At 37.5% G+C, this 21,946-nt stretch overlaps 1 protein-coding gene across 2 annotated transcripts in view; it reads left to right on the forward strand.

Annotated features, from left to right (window-relative positions):
• The window catches only part of LOC144848943 (colorectal mutant cancer protein-like), an 85,412-nt gene that overhangs the window by 26,588 nt on the left and 36,878 nt on the right, over positions 1 to 21,946 (forward strand). Inside the window, exons 1-2 of one of the 2 annotated variants that reach the window (XM_078705907.1) lie at positions 3,647 to 3,808; positions 18,178 to 18,258. In XM_078705907.1, the coding sequence (XP_078562033.1) occupies positions 3,785 to 3,808; positions 18,178 to 18,258 (105 nt within the window). In that variant the 5' untranslated portion in view covers positions 3,647 to 3,784. Of the gene's footprint in view, positions 1 to 3,646; positions 3,809 to 18,177; positions 18,259 to 21,946 lie in introns of those variants that run through there. The other variant, XM_078705895.1, reaches the window with a different exon arrangement.

The raw sequence follows: 21,946 nt of genomic DNA on the forward strand, positions 1-21,946 counted from the left end.
TATGAATGAAACTTGTTTCCTCCATGTAGTAAAAATATCTCCAACCTAAACTCAAACGGTTTTTATAGACAACAACTAGACAAAAGCGGCCTGGAAAATTAGAAATTTATGAAATCAAGATACAGTAAATAAACTCTAACACAAAGATGGGCACATTACACATTACTGTTATTATCAAAACACCTTAATGTAAAAATAATTACTGAAGAAATTTAAAACGCCTTGTGATTCATTCATATATCAGGTGTGTTCACATTGCTCATTTGTTAGTCATCGTTATAATGATACACGTATGTTGATTGTGTTACGCGTATATAATTTCATCCACTATGCCTCCAGGTATTTTCTAAAATTATTTATGAAATCATAACATAATATCACTTAGTTATTTTGTGGATTGATTGATTGAAATTGAAAATAAGAATTTTCAATAAATTCATACAGTTAAAAAGTACAACACAAAATAATAAGAAAGTATAATATTATTATGTTGATAGTATGTTTGCAGTATACCACGTTTATTTTATTCTGAAAAGAAGAGTTTTTTTTAAATATATATTATACTACTGATTGTCCTCAGGAGTGAGAATGCAGAAAGGCCAGGAAACGGAGAATATAAGTGAAATTGTGTGGGACTGGTGTGAAAGCCAATAATACTAATAGTACTGTATTATATATTTAATACAGTTTTACATTTTCTACCAGCAAATCTGAAACATATGATTTTGTCTAGAATGTATTTAATACACATAATTCTACAATATCTAATGTTCTTATACAGTAAAACTTTATGGCTTGTAGAAGAAAAAAGCTCAAGATATTTTTATTACCTCAATTGTTATATTTGTGGGTATTTTTATTACTACATAATATTCTTTCTAAATGTAAAAAAAATAATTTTTATTGATTATTTCCAACAAAGCAATTTATCTATAATAATACCATCATGAATTATCTTGAATCATATTGCATATTATTTAAAATTATTTTGGAACTATTTGTTTAGTGTTCTATTGGTCTTTGAATTGGTACATATTTTTTAGAACTTAGAAGCTACACACCAGGGACCTATTTCTAGTATAACTATGGCTAGACCAGCATTTTATTATATCCGTCTGTCTAAGAATGGAATTATGATGATGGGATAATTGGATGGATGGCTTTCCACATGGTCATGTTCAAAGTTGTTTCTAAATGCAGACCAAGGTTATAGCAATTGATGAAAAACCCAAAAGTAGAATTTATACAAACAGTACAATCCAACTAGAAAACAGTTAATGCTGTAATAATAGATTTAAAGGATTCTGTGGAATGCAAGGTTTCATAGTGTCTAACAAGCTCATTTGTGCTTTAAATAAAAAATAAAGAAAATAAACAACCCAGCAACAATTATATTACAGTATTATTTACTTCATGTCCTCCATGAGATAGAAATATATCCAACCTAAGCACAAGGTACGTACCTAAGCTCGAACACAAATTTTTCACTTTATATGTAGACATCCTACCATTACTGTAGAACATCAGAGCTTTATATGGTATGTCAGATAGGGTAACGTATGAAAAAATTCAATTTGAAAATTTACAGTGATGTGAAATGTAGGCTTCAGTATAAAAGCTCTGTCTACACTATCAAACTTTATGTGACAAAAAAATGTGATGTGCCCATATACTGTATGGATATGATGATGTCATATCACTACCATATTAGAACATATCACTACCATATTTGGGCACGTCACTTTTTTTTCTCAAACTTGTTTGATAGACAGAGCTTTAGTTTGTCTGGGGACAAAATATTACAGTAACTATTCCGTCTGAATCAATCTTCTTCCAATTTCATATGGATCAATCTTATTTGATTCCTTACGGATCAAGATTTGATTCCATCCGGAACAAGACTTGCTTGAAGCAATGTAAGATATATTGCGTTAAAATTGTTATTGATTTAGGGGCGAAAGGATGAGTAGAGTTTCTCATGAGAGTTGTTACATTCTTTAATTAAATTTCATAGCAGAAGTAGCATAGTTAGTTGTACTTAAATTGACTGCAATGAAGGAAAATGAAAAGAAATTTAAAAGACCGCCAGGAAGAACAAAAGAAAACTGGATAAACGAAATAAAAGAAGATTGAAAAGGAAAAAAATGTAGACTTTAGCACAATAACAAACCATCCTGCCCAAAACAGAAAAATATAGAAACAAATCATGGAAAGTGTAATATCTGAATGACAGAAAACGTTTCAAGAGAGAGATTGACGTGAAGGAGGAGCTAACAAGTTCTTGCTGATTATAGATTTTTGTTTTTAATTTATTTATTGAAAAGTATGCTTTGTGAAATACTGTGCTACAGTACTTGCCAAAAATGTTATATGGCTGGCCCTGTACTGATTCACCTTAATGCTCTTTGTGTTTTCTAGCAAGCCAGCCATCTTTCAAATCCGTCAGTGGTCAGTGTCCACAATTGGTTAGAGAATTTGTTCCAATAATTCAATTACGATAATTTACCTGGCTCAAGGCAGTTTTCAACGGACAACCGTACAAACTACTTCTCTTTAATAATGTAGATAAGCTTATGCTTATTTAAAATTAAATTAATATGCTTATTTAAAGTTAAATTGATTGGTCAAAATGTTTATTATTATGGAAAAAAGGCAAAATGATTGAAAAACATTTTAATATTTTGTAGGCATGGATTAGTAAGGCTACTAAACATCACAGGTCTAAAAGTTTTTATACATGAACAATTACAATATATATTATGGAAAAAAGGCAAAATGATTGAAAAAATGTATATATTTTGTAGGTATGGGTTAATAAATCCACTAAATATCACAGGCTTAAAAGTTGTTATACATGAACAATTACAATTTAGAGTGCAGTTATAGTGCATGGAATTATGCAGTATTGACATAAACTCAGGTGAATGGATGGTATTACTACATCTGTAGGGCAATTGTGGATTTACCTTTCAGTTGCTAAACAGGTAGTAAAACACAATCTAAATTATCACACCTTTTAATTCATAATCAATTCCGTTGCTCTGAAATCTACCGGTAGTCATTGCACAAGGCAACACGCCTCAAACCAACCTAAATGTTATTATCAATCGTTGGCGAATTGATTATTCTCGTCTTGGAACTGACAGATCCAGTGACATAGAAGTCGTGTCCCGGAAGAAGAAAAGTTTATTCTTGAAGTCATAGTCGGCTAGTTCTTCACAAAGATGCACTCATAACACAATATTATTTTAGTGTCGCAGCTAATTGAACAAAGGCGGTTTTGAATGACTTTTTTTGCATTAGCCTCGGGCTAAGCACTGGATTCGCTCATGTTTGAATTATTCACCCTCGAGGATATTATTTATTTGAAGATAGTATTTATATATAAGGATGTGATCATCTTAAATTGAGATCTTTTGTACCGCCGACACTTATGCAAGTGCTTTGAATAGATTCTGAAGGAAGGTACTCAACTGTCATGTTAGTGAAGGTGTACAGTATACTCAAAGAGATTAGCTCTACAACATTGGATGAATTATTACACCACCCATGTGGTTCTATTAGAAGAAATTGAATATATAAATACTTGTGTATTGCGTTCGTATCAGGTTGACAGACACATAAGCTATTCTCGTTCTTAGAAACCGTACACTCGTGCAATGCTGCTAAGGGATTTCACTTGTAATTGATTTCAAAACAAAATCCTTTCATTGAATGTCTATCTATCTGCCTTTGTGGATTTCAATACGATTGTCACCAGTGATAATACTACTACTCTGCAAAGATGTTGATGTTAAGAAAGAAAAAAGTAAGTATGCTATTAATTGTAGAAATATGTGCTTAACCATTTTTGCAGCCTGCGGTTTTATGGTTCTTTAAAACTTTTTTATGTGCATTCAGTGGTAGTAGCCTGGATATGTCATTCTTAATTATATTTGGAGCAGTCCATGGGATTGTATTCGTTTCTACTGATTTACCAACCTGTACATGAACAATATACTGTAGTAGGCTTACAGCGATATTAATGGTATTTCAATTGTAACATTGTTTAGGTTTATCTTCAATTTTATTAATAAGGATGTTTCAGATGGGCTTAAAGTGTAAAAACAGTATGTATTGCCTTGACAAATATTTTATTTTGTTCTTAAACAACAGTAGAGGGAATACCCGCCCCAGAGCAGGACCCGCCTCTCCACTCAAGTTTAAAATCTTCCAAGTATACAGTTCGGTCACCTCGTTGCCCCATTACTCCCAAATCAACCCCTCCATGACAGTTTTTAAATGTAGTTTAACTTTCTCACCCAGTACAAAGTCCAGTCATCTTGTTACCCTAATACTCCCAACCCACAACGCCTCCGTGGTACTGTAGTTTTCATATGTAGTTTCAAACCTTACCAGTACAAAGTCCGGTCATGTTAGATGTTAAAATAGAGAACTGAAATAAGAACATAAGGTGCCAGATTTTCCGACTTCATAGTGGAAGATGTTCCTCCTATTTAAATTACAGTACTTTCAATTTTAACTGAAAATAAACCAAAACAAACTTAATTTCATCATTTTTAAATGTTGTGCCAAAAACCAATACTTTATGCTAAAATATTGACATAAAGGAGTTGGATAGCCGAGTGGTTAGGACATATACAGAGAGACCTGGGTTCAATCCTGACAACTCACAGTCTACTCGGCTGTAAATAAGTACCTGGTTGAAAATACTATGGAGAATAAGGCAGCGTGGAAAGGAACTGGCCACCCTAACACATAATGCCAAGGTTTAAGTAAAATGAGCCAACAGCTTATTACCCTTTACCTTATTGACATAAAATAATTAATAAAGTGCTATTACTACATATCTCATTATTCCTTCATCTCTTCATATGCAGATAATTATTATCAATTATTTCAAAGTGCAAATACATTAATTAATTTACATAATGCTGTATAATATATCTAATAAACTTATACTCTAATTAACCAACATCAATTTTTAAGTAGCACCATGTACTTCAAACCACTGTGATTACTAAAGAAATCTCTGAGAGGTGTTCACGCCCTATTACTCAAGAACAGAATGTGATTGTATCCACTCGGAATCGATTACAAATGATCTCATTCATACTCCAATTATTAATAACATCAGAATTGTTTGTTCGTGAATGGTTCCGTAATTAATAATCTTAGTCATCGTTGATAATTTAGAATTAGGGATGTTGAAGAGTAAGTTATTGTGCTTAAAATAATTGACCATTGTGAGTCACTCATTGGAACATGCGAGTTCCCCTTATCTACAGTATAATGCATGCTTATAGCAGGGAAGAGTGAAGTTGCCTGCTTTTATTAAGACAGTGTTGAGGTAGGCAGCTACTTTAAAACCTATTTAAAGTACATTTACCGGCTGACTCAACTTTTCAAAATGATAATCTGTTTTATTTCCATTTTAATGCATTATAAGATCCACTAGTGTGCTGATGAAATCCTAAAGAGGTGTTTTAAAATGATTGCTTTAAGTGATACTGTATGCTAGATAGTTAGTTCCATACACTGCACCTTCTCTGCAATTATAGTAACCTCGCCTTGGCTGGATCGATCAACCTGCCAAAATGTTGTTGAAATTCAAACTATATTATATTACAGTTTTTATTATTTTACAGGGAATGTTTCTGCTGAATAACTTCAAACCATTTATTTTTTTTTTTTTATTATTATATTTCTTCTCCCAATAATTTGTAGTTGGTTATTAACAAAAACCGTTAACACTACTCAAAACCAAAGGTTTATCGCAAATGGCATGAGTGATGCATGATGAGAAGGAATTGGGAGCAAGCGCCACCACCAGTATATAAAGTTTTTATTATACGCTATTGCTCCCAAACCCTTCCCATCATGCATTGTGCAATGATGTTCCTCACGAAAATCAAGCTAATTGCGATAAACCCTATGCGATCAGGCAATCAGTTACATCAAATAACCATTATTTTGCATTGCAGCTAAAAGTTGCCCAGCGATAACCAGTTGAAATCATGCTTTTCTATGGTGTGTATATTGGTACCTAAAAGACTCTTCTTAGTAACATAAATCTTAAGAGAACTGAACAAAGTGAGCCATGCAGACAAATATTATACAATAGGTCCCCTGGGGTATATTTTACACAGAGAATAATATTGAAATTCATTGGTCTCGTATTTTGAACTATTTGTTCACCGTCAGTACCTAAAGGGTAGTATAAGACTTTGTTTGCACTTTGTTTGCTTTTGAGGGATGCGTCCACAGTACGCAAACTTTAATTGTTATGATTGCCAACCCCCTATAGCTATGCTGTATTACCCAACGTCAATAAAAGGCAGGTAATTGTAGTCAAATTTATTCGCTTTATTCCTAATATTGTATACACTTTGTATTGTACTATGCAACACTGCTTATGTATCTTATGTCTATGAGTAATTTAGCGTATTGTGTGTTTGATATCGCCTTGCAAAGTTATAGAGTGCTTGGGCATTGTTATGGAGTAGGTCAACTTAAAATTAAAGCGCCCATGAATGGGAAATCTACCAATACACACAATCTACCAATATGATATATAATATTTTGTGCAAGGTGTAGCATGGGGAGCCGATTTGATAGTTCTTAATAGCACTCATGGCAATCCTCCCAGTGCTGCACCTCTGCCATGTGTATGATGTTGTAGATTGAATTTCGTACCTGAAAATATAATAAAATAAAAATTTAAAAATAATATTTTATACTTCTATTATACATACAGATTGATAATTATGCCATTCTTAATATTGATTTAAAGATTTAATATTATAAAGATGCATGATTGTCAGGCCTACTGTAACTGTTATCCATCAGTCTTCTTAATAAAGTTGGTTACAATCTTCCAACCAAACAAATTGCAGAGCACCTACTGTACCTTGACCTTAGTTACATTCTTTTATATGAAAATGAGTAATATACAGTATAAGATTGATATATTAAATATTACAGATAAAGATATACATGATTATCAAGCCTAAATATCAGTCTCAGTAATACAGTTAGCTACGTCTTCCAACCAAACAAATTAGCACCCACCCTGAGCATAGTTACATTCTTTTATATAAAAATAAGATTGATATATTAAATATTAAAGATAAATTTATTAAAGATATACATGATTATCAAGCCTAAATATACCCTGAGCTTAGTTACTTTCTTTTATATAAAAATGATTAATAAATTTATCTTTAATATTTAATATTTCAATCTTATACAGTACATATATTACTCATTTTTATAAAAAAGAATGTAACTATGCATGATTATCAAGCCTAAATTAATAAAGTTAGTTACAAACTTCCTGAATTATTTTATATGAAAATGAGTAAATAAATATATAAGAATTATATATTCACATTTACTGTGTGTGGACAGACATTATCTTTATCATTCAGATTCACATGTAATAAGCTCTCCTTTTTTACTTCATGACAACTAAACTTCGTACTTGTCAATGTTGACATAAATAAATCACACTCCTCATGCGAGATAACTTTCAAAGCAAAACATTAGCAAACTTGTCTCCAATTTCCTCTGTAATTCGCCCACGAATTTATGTGTCTAGATTTCTAATCAAAGTTTATGTCGGAGATTCTTCTGAAAATTCATTACATCTATTTTTTACGGATGTCACTTTCAAGCAGATATTTTGTTGTAATACTGTCGACTGTCGGGGAATATTATAACAGCAGTATATATTAAAGCCATGCACTAAAGAAAGGTGGTTTGTTGGAACTGAATTACTGTGAATACTATTTAACGTTATATCATACTGTGTTATGTGTATCGCACTTATGAAAAACTACTTTTTATGTTGATCTACAAGTGATTTTCCAACTGATCAATCACGTTCACACTCTGTTTAAATTCCAAATATCATTGTTTTGCTTGGTAGCATCTGTGGAGATAGTAAATGTGTTGCAGGCTTTGCTATGTGTTTAACCGACAAACAATTAGGCCATAATAGCCTAGACAATGGACAAGTAGCCTGAAGGACTAGCGGCTAATTCTACTGTTAGCGCCAGTCTGTGTTTTTCATTAAACACATTATTAGTGTTCTGCAATGCATACCAATGAATCTACTACTAAACAAGTGTCGTTTGATGAGTAATCAACATTTTTAGGACCGTTTTAACAATTCCTGGTGAATTTATTTTGTTTTAGAGACATAGATAACTGATTGATACAGACAGTTAATATTACTGCTGTACTAACTGTTGAATTTGGATTTGTTATGTCGTCGTTATTAAACAGGTAATTTGTTGTTTTTGCCAATTCTTCAAGAGAATATTTAAAGTAGACCTTGGAGCACGGTTTTCTTGCATATATTGAAAACTAGTACTTTACATTCTTTTCCATTAAAATGTTGGATTAGCATCTATTGTATGTATTATCAAATGTAGGCCTCCTTGCCTGTCATTTGTAAAAGTACTACCGGATGTGTAGCGTAATTTGTGTCATTGATTGTTGCAATATTTTCATTTGGAGTGAACTTCTTATTTATTATTTGTTAGTTGAATTGAACTCAACATCCAATCTTGAATTTAAAACTATGGCAGTTCATTTTTTTTCTGTTTACACAAAACTTTAGATGCACTTGGTATGCAAATTAACAGTTAATTATTTTCATTGTGTAGCTATTCTTTGTTTCTTCAAAGTTATTTACATATTATTTATAAAGTTACATTGAACTCCACATTTTAATTTTAAAACTATAATGGCAGTTACATTTTGTGTTTACACTTTCAAAAACAACAAAACTTGCAAATTTAGATGCAATTGATGTGCACTTAACAATTAATTTTATTCATTGTGTAGCTATTTTTTGTTTGTTCGAAGTTATTTAATTATTATTTGTAAAGTTAAATTGAACTCCACATCCAATCTTAAATTTAAAACTATGGTTGGCAGTTATTTTTTTTTCTGTTTACACTTTAAAAATATAACAAAACTTTAGATGCACTTGGTATGCAAATTAACAATTAATTGTTTTCATTGTGTAGTTATTCATTTGTTTCTTCAAAGTTATTTATTTATTATTAAGTTAATTTGAACTCCACATCGAATCTTGAATTTAAAACGACACTTTAAAAAACAACAACATTTAGATGCAATTAATTTTAATATGCAATTAACAATTAATCCTTTTTCATTGTGTAGTTATTCATTTGTTTCTTCAAAGTTAATTAAAGTTTAATATTGTATAATAAAGTGGCTTTATTTATTTTAAACCTGGACATCTGATACTAGATTAATTACCTTATTAACATCGTTATGATATATCGCTTCCTGTAGGTGCCTGGCCATAACTTTAATTATACTTGTTAGCATAGATAGTTCCTTATTATCCATTTGGGTGGTACTCTATTAAAATCATGTAAATTAGCTTTGCTTATCTCTACCTGGCGGTCAGCGGATCATTACTGTAGTTTACAATTTTGGATTTAAAGGTAATTGGTTGTTGGCTGATTATTAAAAGTCTTTTTTTTTAGATTTTTTCAATAGAAACAGTAAGTACAATTAGGTTGTATTTTAAATAAATATTTGTGTATTATTGACTATTGATAAATAGTTGAAGAATTAGAGAAAGATTATTTAACCTCAATTTTCAACCTTATAAAAATAAGAGTATAGAAAAAATATACTTACTTACTTAAGTTTACTTAAAGAACATACTGGATGCAGGACTAAAGTCCTCTATATCCAGATCCAATTGGTCACTCCTTCTGTTTTTGTATTCTTAACTTGTGATCATATATTACTGGTTGGTTCATCTAGAATTTGTCCAAACCATTCACTGTTTAGTAAGGTTGCTCTTACAACATGTTCATGCAGAGAATTCCAATTATCGGACAATTTATTTTTAATTAAATATTTTTTTTTTTTTAGTTTTTTTTTTTGCTCTTTAATGTACAGTATATCTCCAATAACCTTTTAGTAAGCCACTGTCAAACATGTGACATGTTCTGCAACTGCTACACTCTGAGAATCCTGATCATACAAAAACATCTTTAATTTCCCACTACCGTGCACCGTAAAGCGCCCCCTTCCTTATCATATTGATTGGTAATAACATAAACAAGATTCTTGCATGCTAGTACATGCTAGGAATCCTGATCATACGATTTGTTTAATTTCTCGTACGAAGCTCTGTCTACACTATCAAACTAGTTTGACAATAGTCTGATGTGCCAAAATATGGTAGTGATATGCCAAAAATGGTAGTGATGACATCATCATGTCCATATATGGGCACATCATATTTTTTTGTCATAAAGTTTGATAGTGGAGACTGAGCTTTATGCATTGAACAAATTTACTAACAACCCTGGTATATTGGTTTGTAACCAGAATAAAAGACCTTTTTTTTTCTTGCACCACACCAAGAAGCCTGGTCTTACCGAAACATGATTTCATTAAAACCAGCATCTATCGCCCTCTCGTAATTATGTGTGTTAGGAGCAACACGTTCACATTTGTTTTGCTTTCTACATACCGAGAAGCCTGGACATAGATAAACATGTTTATCATTTTCTGTTCTACCACCAACTGCCATTCTAACCCCCTGGTATCTTTACAGTAGGCATATACTTCTACTGTACTTATCGTTTTTCTTTACATACATAGGGAAACAGCAAGTTCGTTATTCTTTTTTTCAGAGCTCCGTTTTACTTCCAAACTGTTCATGTAGATTACATTAATGCGTACTAGTTTATGATTTATCATTTTATATCTCATAAACAGCTGGGTATTTCTATATATTTTGTAATAATTTCTACAATATTTCTAAATAACACTCTTTATATTAACAACAAGCAATTGTTAATTTTTCCGAACTCATCCAAATCCGAGTGTAAAAACGTAAAGCTCTGTCTACACTATCAAACTTTATGTGACAAAAAAAATGTGGTGTGCCCATATATGGACATGATGATGTCATATCATTACTATATTTGGGAATATCACTAACATATTTATTATATATCACACTTTTTTGTCAAACTAGTTTGATAGTGTAGACAGAGCTTAAGAAGTTGGAAGGAGGAAGGAGAAGAAAGTTGCTTGTATTTATTATTTCTGTAAAAATTATTAAAGTAATTCATTTTACATGCTTTTAAGTAGTCCGAACAGCTACAAATCAAAATTTATTTCATAGCTACTGATTGATTGATTGATGTTTAACCTATAATGTAACTTTTTTTATAAACTCCTAGTCACCATCCATTAAACAACACCCAAGCACCCATACTCAAGCATCCACACCCAAGCATCCACACCCAAGCATCACACCTAAGCACCCACACCCATGCACCCACACCCATGCACCCATACTCAAGCACCCATACTCAAGCACTATGGAATGGCCGTCTATATAGGATATGCGATCCAGATATGCTTTTCAATTTACAAGATACTGTACTTATTAAATATCATCAAACTTAATCAATTTTTACATCAGTTATTTCCTGGTATTTTTGCCAAAAACAGACTTTTATGAATTATCTATAGAATATCTTTTTCGATTAAAGTTTATGATTGTTTATCAAGATTGATAAAACTTTATTATCTCAGAAATTTGAAATGGATTCCAATTTTAGACTGGATCCTCAGACATATCTGTTGATTAATAACTGGATATTATCCATACCTGTGTCTCTTGGGATCTATGCAATTAATTGGCAAGTAAATATTGACATAATAAGTAATGATATAGTTTTACTGTGTTTATCACTTTTCTAGGTTAATAACCTTATGTTGATGAATGATATTATATTAACCTTTGTCCTCGTTTCAAGTAAATAACAGTTTTCTTAAGCTTTGTCTACACTATCAAACTAGTTTGACAAAAAAAGTGCTCAAATATGGTAGTGATATGCCCAAATATTGTAGTGATATACCCAAATATGGTAGTGATATGCCCAAATATGGTAGTGATATGACATCGTCATGTCCATATATGGGCACATCACATAAAGTTTAATAGTGTAGACAGAGCTTTACAGTAATAATGTAGTAATTTCAGGCCAAATAAAAAAAACACCAATTTAATTTGTTTAAAGTCATTCAATTTCCAGTGTGTATAATCTGTATATGAATTTTTGTTTTATATTTTATAGTCTATATCGTGCCTGCTTACCTGGATAAACACGACATAAGCCCTTTTCCACGAAGTGCGAAACAATTACGAAAAGAAGAATTTAGCGGTAGCTCACCTCCGTGATAAATGGGACAGTCCGCTATAGCGCCCTCTAGTGGGACCACTCCCACGTAATACCGTCATCATTTCTTTTCGTATCGTCGTACTGACAACACGAAGTTTTTTCGAAGAGAAGATTTCGAATTCCAAGGAATTCTACAGACTACAAGCTAGCCGAGGCTAAGTTTATCTTTTCATTATTTGATACGTTGGAATACGTTGCCGTTGTTTGTTTAAACAAGGCAGAAATTTCGTTTCTTATCGTTTATTTTGAAATTTGATACGTTGCAAACCGTTGACTCGCCTAGCAAGCGAGTCAGAAATAGCTTTAGAGTTCACCGGAGTTCACCGGCTGAGTGTAGGCAACGCAATACAATAGAACCAGTCAGGCGTATCGTAAACAACAAACCACTTACGCTAGGTTAAGAGACTGTTTGTTAGAGGGTATTGTGTGTCTGTTAGACAGGTGTTTTGCACCATCATGCCTAAGCAAGAGTGTGTCCAGTGTAGGGGCCCGCGGTCGACGGTGAAGTGGGATCGCCACATGCGATGTATTAAGTGCCGTACGTGCAATCAGGATAACCCGTGTGACGTTTGTGTACGCTGGACTCCAGCCAAGTTTGCATCGCTTCCGCGGCCCGTGGAACGCACTGTTGAGGTCGGTGTTCCGGAGGAGACCGCGCCTGTGGCGGCTCCAGTGGTAGCTACGCACGATGTCGTGCCACGCGAGGAAGAGCCTGTGGCTTCCGTTCCTCTTGCGAAGGAGGTTATTCTCGGCGCCGCGCCTGTTCCCGCTGCGGCCTCTGCGGTCCCGGACCCTAATGAGTTGTCTCCGGCGATTCTGCATGCCATTGCGGCGGCGGTAAGGGCATTACCAAGGGACGAGCCTGCGGTAGCCCCAGTTCAACGTCCTCCGATTCCGTACTATCCGGTGCCCCCTCCTCAGACACCACTACCATCCTTTTCTGAGGGTGCTTCGATGGAAGACGGCTATTCATCTGATCGGACTATGGTCACGCTCTCGGATGAGGAGAGAGCCGCGTCGCTTAGGGGGCCCGGCGAGGAGGGATTACAGGCGCTCGTGAACAGAGTTCTTCCGGCGGTACTGGCCTATCTTGGAATCGACTACTCGCTCCGCGAGCCTAAGCCGACGCCTTCTACTAAGCGGTTCTCTACATTCGGCGTGCGTACGCCACTTAGAAAAAGCACTACCTGTCCGGTGGTGCCTCTCGACCCAGAACTGGTCGACCGTTTAGACACGTTTGCTCGCGATTCAACAACGACACGTAGAGCCGCACCGTACATCCTCTCGTCGGCTTTTCCGGTGCCGTCAGCACAATTTGATAAGTACATCATTGCACCGGGAGTGCCTGATGCAGCCAAAGACCGCGTCCGAGAGGACCAGGGCGTAGAGGCTGGCAAGACCAACTACTTGTCCCCGAAGGCTGCTAAGACAGAAGAGACGCTTCTTGCAATTGATAGAGCGGCCCGCGAGACGGTACGCGTCACGTCTATTTCGGGTTATCTCTTGTCGTTCTTGGCTGACCCGGAACACCCTAGAGAGCGCGACGACGAAGTCATCGCTTTGCTTCAGCAAATAACTGGTCTTATCGCTGATCAGCAAGCATTTATATCTGTTACTTCGGCCGCTGCTCGCCGGGTCAACGTCCTCCAGGGGACAGATATCGCGCCAGCGCAATATCGTAGATTCACTACATCGGAATCTTTCGGCGCTAAAGATCTTTTCTTCGGGAGTTTCTCCCACAAGGAAGATAAGTGGGCGCGTGAGCGGGAGGCACGTCGTGAAACTCGATCGAGATTCCCGCAAAAGCGTCGGGCTAGCCGTGGACGTTCGGGACCATCCAGACCGCCTCCCCCTCTTCCGGCTCCAGTACCGCCAACGCAACCGCCAGTACCGACACCGGCGCGTCCTGATACGCAGGCTTCTACTTCTTCCCGCGTTCGCACCCCATATGACAACAACAGATATCCCCGACCTGCACGAGGCAGGCCCGGAAGATATGACGCCAGCCATAAGAGCGGCAGGCGTCCGGGTGCGTTCGCGCGGCGCCGGTGACGCGATCGGTACGCCCGTCCCCTACATCGACGGGCAGGTGGGGGGTCGCCTAAGACGGTTCGCCCGAGTGTGGGAGACCCTGTCGGAGGACAGGTGGATTCTCGCCACCATAAAAAACGGCTACAGCATCGAATTTACGAGCCCCCCGGTGAGCGGGGGCGCTCGATCGACAAGAATACCGCCAGAGCCTCTAAAGAGATGTGCGCTTCTGGACGGCCTCAATTCTCTACTCCAGAAAGGAGCAGTAGAACCAGTCGACGAACGATGCGCCGTCTCGGGACACGAGTCGACCGTCTTCCTCACAGAAAAAAAGACAGGCGATTGGCGACCTATCTTAAACCTGAGGAGTCTAAACAAGCGGTTTATTCGGCCCCAAAGGTTTCGGATGGAGACAGTCTCATCCATCCTTCTGGGGCTAAGACGAGGAGACTGGGCAGCCTCGATAGACCTGAAAGATGCGTACTTTCACGTTCCTATCGCAGAGGCAGATCGACGTTGGCTACGTTTCAGAATCCTCGACCAATTGTACCAATTCGTCGCTTTGCCGTTCGGCCTATCGACGGCTCCACGCGTGTTTACACGCATAGTCAGAACGCTGGCGTCGTTCTTCCACAAACATGGAATAAGAGTATTCATGTACCTCGACGATTGGTTGGTCGTGGCCCAGTCCAAGGACAGGCTGATGAGCAGTCTACAATATGTCCTTCTCGTAACGGAACAGGCAGGTTTCATTGTCAATCGGGAGAAGTCGTGCCTGGTGCCGACACAATCTCCGTTATACCTCGGAGCACAGATAAATCTCGTGACGGGCTTGGCGTGTCCATCCCAACAACGTATCGCGTCTGCAATGAGTGCAGTACGCAATCTAATATCTGCTCGTGCTCCGACGGCTTACGAATGGCTCAGAGCACTGGGTTGTCTGGCCAGCTTCGTTGCCTTAGTTCCGTATTGCCGGCTACGTATGAGACCTTTACAGCTGCATCTGCTGGCTCATTACCGACCGCACATAGACTCCCTACACAAAGTGGTTCCGTCGAATGCATTCATTCAGACGCATCTCGAATGGTGGCTGGTAGAAGGCAGGTTGACTGTGGGAATGCCAATTCAAAAATCTTTGCCGGACGTCCGTATAGAGACAGACGCATCCGAGACAGGCTGGGGCGGTTGCTCCAAGGCACTCCGCGCCTCCGGCCTTTGGACGGTCGAGGAGGCGCGCTCCCACATCAACCTCCTAGAACTCTGGGCAGTCGACAGGACCTTGAAGGCCCTTCGACCTCACGTGACCGGTCGTCACGTCCTCATCCATTCCGACAACACAACAGTGGTAGCATATATAAATCGTCAGGGAGGCACGAGGTCACCGACGTTATGCTTCCACCTCTGGACACTGATGTTGTGGTGCATAGGCAACAACATCAGACTCTCGGCTGCCCACATTGCGGGCAGCCTCAACATTGTGGCGGACGCTCTGTCCCGACAAACACTTTGTCCCACGGAATGGCGCCTTCTACCCAGCATTGCCACACTGATATTCGACCACTTCGGGCGGCCTCATGTAGATCTGTTTGCGACGTCAGACAACACACAGCTCCCGACCTTCTGCACAAGGTTTCGGGATGCACGTGCGTGGGCGGTGGATGCCCTATCCATACCGTGGGACGGACTATGGGCTTATGCGTTTCCACCGATCTCACTAATACCAACTGTTCTGACGCACATTCAGCGCCATCCTTGCCGGGTCCTTCTGATCGCCCCGGGCTGGGCTCGACAAGCATGGTATCCACTGCTTCTCGACCTGCTCTACGATCATCCCCTGCGTCTTCCAGTTCGAGAGGATCTGCTGACGCAGGGCCGAGCTGTGTTCTCACTACAGAACCTACAATCCCTGCGCCTGACTGTATGGCCATTGTCAGGGATCAGCTCCGAGACTCAGGCATTCCAGATGGCCCTGCCGCCCTCGCGGCGAAATCTCGTCGGGAATCTACTCTTACCGTCTACAATAGCCGATTAAAGCATTTCTTTACATGGTGCAGGCGCCAACAAATAACACCAGGGTTGGTTACCCTTGGTCAAGTATGCGCCTTCCTGCATTACCTATTTGAGTCAGGTCTTCAGGTCCGCACCATTTCAGGCTATAGGTCCGCCATTGGGGCGGTGACACCAACACTTAAAGACGGTTCTACGATTTCGTCATCCTCCGTTATCACTCAGCTGATAAGGGGGATGTTCAGACAACGACCTCCAGTCAAGGTCTTGGTTCCTCGATGGGATGTCAACGTCGTTCTAGCCGCTCTTACACGCCCGCCATTTGAGCCTATGAGTAAGGCTTCTCTTTATAATCTCTCGCTGAAGACGGCGTTCCTGCTCGCATTGTCATCGTGCAAACGCCGAGGCGAGCTGCACGCTCTTACCTTAGAACCAGGGCATGTGAGGTTCGAGCGAGGCGGCGTGAGGCTAGTGTTTAGGAAAGATTTCCTAGCAAAGACTCAGACGTTGAAATATTCGCCGCCGGCTGTGTTCGTCCCCACCATCACATCTTACTCGGCGGTTGACGGAGACAAACTTTGGTGCCCAGTGAGGGCCCTCAAGTGGTATATCCACCGCACAAAGACAATTAGAGACGGAGTGTCTCACCTATTTGTCACCTCTGTTCCACCACACCGCGCCGCCGCTAAATCGACCATAGCGAGGTGGGTCGTATCTACAATTCAAAACGCTTACACGTCATCGGACACACCGCCGCCGGCACACATGCATCAATTGCGCGCGGTTGCCACTTCGTGGGCGTTGTTTGCGGGTGTCCCTGTAGCTGACATTATGGAAGCGGCATGGTGGCGAACACAGTCTACATTCACCTCTTACTATCTTTCGGATGTGTCCGCTAACCTAGCTCCAGTGGCGACAGCAGTGCTGAAGCCTCGTCTATAGGTATGTACTGGTAAAATCTTTGGTTTTCTTGTCACCCACCGCCGACTAGATATCTAGTCCGGTGCTACACTGGCTTATGTCGTGTTTATCCAGGTAAGCAGGCACGATATAGACTACACAAACCAGAAATGGTGTTGGTAGTCTATGAGTGCCGCTTACCTGGATAAACGCCCGCCCGCCGTCCCCTCAGACAAGAGGTCTTGAGAAATGATGACGGTATTACGTGGGAGTGGTCCCACTAGAGGGCGCTATAGCGGACTGTCCCATTTATCACGGAGGTGAGCTACCGCTAAATTCTTCTTTTCGTAATTGTTTCGCACTTCGTGGAAAAGGGCTTATGTCGTGTTTATCCAGGTAAGCGGCACTCATAGACTACCAACACCATTTCTGGTTTGTGTAATTTATCTGTTTTTTATCGTAATAATATTTTCCAGTCTTTAAGATGAATTTCTATTGTTATTTTATTATGATAATGGACAAATAAAACATTTCAGTATCAGTGGTACTAATTCTGGACGTCTATCTATTTTATTTACCCTTAAAAGTAAAAGACGCAATTTTACTCTGCTCAGCAGTGATAAAAATGATATCACATTCAATATTAATTAATCCTGGAGTTTTTTTATAATTGATAATAAAGTTATAAAAAGAACAGAAACTGTAAAGGAAACAAATTATGAATTTGTGTTGCATTAAATTGAATCCTAGTTACGTTAGTTGAAATCATTGCCATGTGTTCATTTATTTCTGCTACACTTGCCATCTAAATAATGGCGTTAAAATAAACTGATTGCAGTGAACTGAAAGAGGTTTTAGAAACTCATTAATGTTAAGAGAGTTGATGCGATTAGGTCTATAATTTGATGTGTTCATTTAATCACTTAAATTGTTTCAAGCTGCCCGGTTGCTCATATTCAATTTGCATCCATTGTTCTTGCAGAAACATCGACAAGAACTGGAAAATATTGTGATGTCCAGTGCTGGAGGTCAGAGTCGCCAGTCCCGTTCCAATGTGGAGGCAGTAAGTGTTTATAACTGTATTAAAAAATATTCAAAATGAATATATACATGCTTTTATCTTGTACTAATTATCAAGCCTACTGATAGAACTGAAAGGACATTATAAAGTCATCGTTTAGATTTTTAGAAGATTTGCCTATCAGTCACTCCCATTTCCTATCTTCGTATTCCATAACTAACTTTTTTATGCGTTATTTATTTCTGTTTAATACACTTAATTCCAAGCAACGGAAATAACAAATCATAACATTGCTATCTGTATACAACTCTTTACATTAAACCAGTAATTGTGTACATGATATTTAATATAAAACCAGATGAAAAAATTTTTCGAAAATTACTAAATATAAATATGTATAATAAGAATATTTACATTCCACAATAAACATAAACAGATATATTTTTTAAATGTAATTGCATTGAATATACATGGTTTTATTTATATGGTTATTTCTTTGTAGTGCAATTTCTACAAACGTCCAGTATACTTTAGGAGTCTTAATAAGGGTACAGTATCCCTTAAATAGGAGTGTCTCAAAGGAAGGGTTTCTACTGTTAAGGCAAATTTACGCAGACGAGCGGTAACAGTAATAAAAATATTGAATATTTGACCATTTACACACAATGCGGAGTGGATCGACTATTTCCGCGGACAGACATTTTCTGCTCGGGACAAGCTATCCGTTTTTTCGCTTACTGTTACTGCTCGTCTGTGTAAATTGGCCTTTGAAATCAATTTTTGCCAGATAAACGACTTGCTATGTTTTCTTTAAATAATGTTACATACACTATACTACAATGAACCCAAAATCAATAATGTTGCGTTTATTTTGGTGTTTCTTCAGCTGTAGGCTGTTTGCTTACCTGTGTTTCTGAACACCTAACTAAACATTTTGTTTTATCAGACAGATAATGTTATACTACATTATTATACTGTAGCAATAACACACTAAAGGTTACCTCCATTCTATACTGTACATGTTAACCTGATCAAATCATATAAAAGTTACGGTACATTGCAGTAACTCCTTTAAAAAATTGATTTTAATAAACTTGATATAAAGCTGTATACACTAAAAGAATGACATCATTCATATTTACTGCACATGCTCAGAGCATTCTTCTTAATGAAGACCCACATATCCAACAGTGTATTCATTTATAACTGATAATAACAGATGCTATTAAGTATGGCATTAAGTCAAATTAGCATCCCTCCACACCTCATCTTTTCTGCATTAATGATGGTGACTCATACTTTTTTAAATCTGTACTTGAAATTTTTCAGACTATTTAAAATGCAAATTATCAAAGTTCAATAGATTTTGATATTCATCAGTGGCGTAATGGCTATGAGCGCTCACTGGCTAAACCCAGGGCCCCGGAGCTTATGGGGCCCCCTGAGCGGTAAAGAACAGGCATTCAAATATGCTGAAAAGGCTAAAAACGCCGAAGGCCTCCTGCATTCGTGGGCCACTTAGGGTTGCTAAACCAGGGGCATCAGGCATCTGCGTTACGCCACTTATATTCAACTGACCTGTATTATGGCTCCCATATTTTATACTGTATCATATGTAAGGTCTTCAACAAGCATTAGTAAAATGTTCAGAGAAAATAAAAAATATTACTTTCATAAATAAAATAAAACGAGGGTACAGTAACCCCAAATAAATAGGCAGTCATTAGTAATTTGCGAACCTTGTGGAAACAACCCGGCATTTCGTAATTGCATTTCCTTAGTTTTTTCTCATCCTTTTTACGTTGGTTATTAATCATGAGTTTGATTTCCGCAGTTATTTTTTATGGTTGAATGTTTATCAAACATCTTTATCTGTCATTAATAATGTTCTCAAAGGAAAACAAACTGCGACAATGTTATTACATGCTACAAGGGGCATGCAGGTTGAACTCGGAATGAAACTCGTAAAATGACATGAGCGCGTTGATTGATTACTCGCAGTTGTCATTAGCAACCAAGTAGGGAATTGCGGGTTGAAAACTGTATGTAGTAAGAGCAGATTGTTTAGTGTATATTTTACAGTAGCTGCAATATAAATATTGTTAATGAAATCTATGCTATGGTATGAGGAAAAAGAAGAAGAAAAACACTCACTGTTTTAAATGTACATTAAAGCATGGATGGCATATAGTACTGTATATGAATCCAGGTTGCTAAAAATGGAATATCAATGTTTTTAAGCTCTGTCTACACTATCAAACTTTTGTGACTTTATATGATGTGCTCATATATGGACATGATGATGTCATATCACTACCATATTTGGGGATTTCACTACCATATTTGGGCACATCACACTTTTTTTGTCAAACTAGTTTAGACAGAGCTTAATAATGTGAATAAACAATTGTGGGCGGAAGGTGGACTCTCATTATCCCCTTATTTACCCCCTTATTTACCCCTCATTAAGCTCCTCATTATAACTTTGATGATATGTTGCCACAGGTGACTTGTACCTGTTCAGTAAATGAATATATTCGTGCCCTTTACACTAAAAAATTGTTTATATCTATTAATTATACATTTCCTTATTCTGCCATTTATTATTTATGTCTATGATTAATTATAGCTAATTAAAGTTTGCAACTGAAAAGCTTATTTTCCCAGGAGATACACCTTACTTTAAAGTAGAAACACAATGAAATTTTGTATATTGGCACTTGATTAATTATTTGAAATAATCAAAAGTTTGCCAGGAAGTCGATCCAAAATTCTTGATGTGTGTAGGACTGTGTCGTGTTGCCACGGTTACTTGATAGCATTGTTTGTGCAACTTGCTAAATGATATACTAAGTAAATATAAACCTTGAGTTTGGATAAGACAAAACAATACTTTTGTGGTGTTATCAAACCTTCACAATGTTCTGTTGATCGCTGGTCATACAATATACATATTGAATGTTGGTACTTAGATACTTTGAGTGCATGTTACAGGTACTTGCGTTCAACAAGCAAGATACAAGCGGACCTTTTTATGTATTGCACTGCTTTCTATCAGTAAGGGCTGGTTGAGTAACAATCTTTGTAAATTCAATTTGGATTACGTGTACGTTTCCATAACATAAATTTTCCTGATGGTGCAAATGCTGTGAAAAAGGTATTGTAATTGGTGTTATTTGTTGGTTTAGTTATTCTTGGAAAAGATCAGAAGTACAGATCTCGGCCTCCTATGGACAGATATCTACAGGACCTTCATACCTAAAGAAATGGGAAACTACTAGAAAAACAAGAATCGTTGAGGAGATGAGCGACGAAATTAGATTTTGATTGCAAATTAACCTTAGGTTAATCATCATGTTTTCTTTTGAAGATTAAAGAAATCTATGAACATGAACAGGTGAACTTTTACGGAAATGTTTTGCAGCAAAATTGAAATACACGAAGAGGTACATTTTACATTTGGAAATCAATCAGACATTAGTTTAGTCTTGCCAGCTTGACTTCCAACCCACTGTTGGTATTAATGACATTTTTATTGTCTGTTTTATCATTTCTTGAGTAGGTCAAATCATGGCAGGTCACAGTTCAGTTCAAGGTCAATATAGTGTAAATCTAGCAACATAGGGGAGCTGTGATGTTAGATAGGTCTTGATGTGGTTTCCATGCTCAGCAGGCATATGGTATGAATGATAGGGGCCAGGTGACTTCAGTGAACATACTCAGCTGCGGA

Source organism: Antedon bifida, chromosome 1, assembly GCF_963402885.1.
Source record: "Antedon bifida chromosome 1, ecAntBifi1.1, whole genome shotgun sequence".
Taxonomy (NCBI): Eukaryota; Metazoa; Echinodermata; class Crinoidea; order Comatulida; family Antedonidae; genus Antedon; species Antedon bifida.